Source organism: Vicia villosa, unplaced genomic scaffold, assembly GCF_029867415.1.
Source record: "Vicia villosa cultivar HV-30 ecotype Madison, WI unplaced genomic scaffold, Vvil1.0 ctg.000054F_1_1_2_unsc, whole genome shotgun sequence".
NCBI classification, from domain to species: Eukaryota; Viridiplantae; Streptophyta; class Magnoliopsida; order Fabales; family Fabaceae; genus Vicia; species Vicia villosa.
In genome coordinates this window covers 1-2,719 of record NW_026704984.1, presented here as the reverse complement: position 1 = coordinate 2,719, position 2,719 = coordinate 1, and the positions used below count along the sequence as shown (strand labels likewise).

The following is a 2,719-nucleotide window of genomic DNA, read 5'->3' as shown; positions in this document are numbered from 1 at the left end:
GTATTCCCTCTGTTTCACTGACTCAGCATACTATTTCATATATTTTTAATTTAATTTTAATTTTAACTTTAATCGATTAAGTTTGAGTGTTCTTTTTTAAAATAAATGAGTACATTTTAATTTAGATTGATTAATAAAGTGGTTTTTAACGAATGGGAGTCATTTTAAAACAAACGCATAGTAATTTTCAGTTAAAAAATGCAAGAATTATCAAAACCATTTAAATTTAAAATAAAAAATTTAATTCCACAAATAAACTAAAACAAGACACAAAAAGTTAACAAAATAAGATATTTACTCTACTGAAAAGGATTTTGTAAAGAGATGGGTCCAACTTTTTTTTCATTTTCTCATCACACAAAAAGTAGGTGACCACAATAAGAATACCTTCAAACTATTCTATGACATGTTATCTTTATAGGACTTACTCGCTTATTTCTCTTAAATTAATCTCACCTTTGATAATTTTGTCCCCACTTTGAACGTTGTTGTAATCACTCACAACAAAAAGTACATAGGCCGGCACTCCTATGCAAACAAACAATGCTCAATTTATTATTGCTCTCATATTCACCATTGCTTTATTTACCTAATGATTTGAATAAGTAAACAAAAACAAAAATATTATATCTTCTTATTCGCAGACTCAGCAGAGTCAATATGGAAAACGCAACGAATTTACTTCTTCTTTTCATATGTTTCTATGGAACACTTGTTTCTGCTTACACAAAGTACAACACTGGAGCTACTGTTGTTGAAGGAAAACTGAATGTTCACTTGGTTCCACATTCCCATGACGATGTTGGTTGGCTTAAGACCGTTGATCAGTACTATGTTGGCTCCAACAATTCAATTCAGGTTTGAATCATATCCATTCATATGCTTAACTGCATGTTTGGTTTCACGGCGTAACAATGAATGTTTTTTTCTATGTTTGATTGTTTTTTTGTAGGGAGCATGTGTTGAAAATGTGTTGGACTCACTGGTTTGTTCTCTTCAAAAGGATCATAATAGAAAGTTTGTGTTTGCTGAGATGGTAAACTTAACCTCAAAATTTTGATTAGATTCCACATACAACAAGTTTAGTATTAATTTAAATTTTAAATTTTCTATTAGGCGTTTTTCCATCGATGGTGGATAGAACAAAGTCCAGAAACACAAGAACAAGTGAAGAAGCTTGTGGCCACCGGTCAGTTAGAATTCGTGTAAGTAATACATTTCAGATGTCTCTGCAACTATCAACTGAGTTAAATTGACGGAACATAGTTGTACGTGTTTGTTTACTATGACTATAGTATTTATGTTAATGTGTCGGCAGAAATGGTGGTTGGTGTATGCATGATGAAGCGGCAGTCCACTACATAGACATGATAGACCAAACAACTTTAGGACATCGTTTTATAAAGGACCAATTTAATGCAACCCCTAGAGCTGGTTGGCAGATTGATCCTTTTGGGCACTCTGCTGTTCAAGGTTATCTACTTGGTGCTGAGGTGTGTACATCCAATTCAATTCCATCTAGTAGCATCATATTCACAAAAAAAAATTATTTGGTCCCTCTTTTAATGCTATATCTTTAGATATAATAATTGTCAAACTACTTTTTCAAGCATTTGATTTGATTACATTTTCACTTCTCTATCTAGGCTGCCTAGTGCAATCTTAGGTCATTCATAATTTTTGTCACTAGTTTAGATTTTTAGTATACAAATAGTGTGGCTATTTCATACTATTTTAAACAGTTTTGTTCCTTAATTGTAAAAATTAATGTATTAATAAAATCTATGAAGTACGAAAATAGACACGAAACGATAGTGGCACAGATATGTTAACACTGATAATAATTTTAAAAAATTAATTAATTAAGCGCAATCACATGCGTCAGTATCATGTTGGTGTCAGTATCAGACACGTCTTTGTTCAGAATCGGCAATGTCCCAAATCCATAAATTCTTATTCTTGCATTAAAATATTGGAATATTTGATACTGAATTTGATACCTAAGTTTTTCTTTGGTTAAAAAAATTTTGAAGTTCAAAGGTTGTTTAATAAGAAAGTGATAAAATTTGAAAAGAAATATAGAAAGTTGGGTTAAAATTCTTTTCACATTATTTAAAATTAAATTTGACATTTTAATTTGTTAGTGTTAACTGTTAAATAAAAGAGTGTTTAAAATAATTGAACCAATTCATTTTGTTAGGCTTTTGAATAGATTTTGAGAATTTTAAGTACATCAAAGCATGTTAAGGAGCTCAATGGTAACAATTGAACAGTTTCATTTGATTTGGCTCTGCAGCTTGGGTTTGATTCTGTACACTTTGCAAGAATTGATTATGGAGATCGAGCTAAGCGCAAAAATGACAAATCTCTCGAAGTTATTTGGCGTGCCTCTAAAACATTTGGTTCTTCATCTCAAATTTTTGCCAACACTTTTCCAGTTCATTACAGTGCTCCAAAGGGTTTCAACTTTGAAATTGGATCCTCGGATCAATTTGTTCCATTACAGGTTCCTTAACTCGAACCAATTGTAATACCAATGCGGCAATGCTTAGAGTTATAGTTATTTTGCTTGTTTTGTTTAACATTTGCATTTCACATTTTACAAGTGCAGGATGATCCTCTTTTATTTGATGCTAATATTGAACAGCGTGTTCAAGATTTTATCGATGCTGCTATTATCCAAGTAGGCCAATTCTATCCATGAACTTTGAAATTCGCT

General features: G+C 31.5%; 1 protein-coding gene across 1 annotated transcript; it reads left to right on the top strand.

Annotated features, from left to right (window-relative positions):
* Positions 1 to 479: 479 nt before the first annotated feature.
* On the top strand, positions 480 to 2,704 carry LOC131623175 (alpha-mannosidase-like). Its single transcript, XM_058894180.1, has 6 exons — positions 480 to 858; positions 953 to 1,036; positions 1,117 to 1,205; positions 1,319 to 1,493; positions 2,297 to 2,506; positions 2,612 to 2,704. Exons 1-6 carry the CDS (start codon positions 661 to 663, stop codon positions 2,702 to 2,704), a joined length of 849 nt encoding a protein of 282 aa, XP_058750163.1. The 5' UTR covers positions 480 to 660.
* The last annotated feature ends 15 nt before the right edge of the window (positions 2,705 to 2,719 follow it).

Bases quoted from the DNA above. Each gene is read 5' to 3' on its own strand.
- LOC131623175 (XM_058894180.1), top strand. From the start codon at position 661: ATGGAAAACGCAACGAATTTACTTCTTCTTTTCATATGTTTCTATGGA. The intron at 1,037-1,116 runs GTAAACTTAACC...ATTTTCTATTAG, and splicing joins AGTTTGTGTTTGCTGAGATG to GCGTTTTTCCATCGATGGTG. The intron at 1,494-2,296 runs GTGTGTACATCC...TTGGCTCTGCAG, and splicing joins GTTATCTACTTGGTGCTGAG to CTTGGGTTTGATTCTGTACA.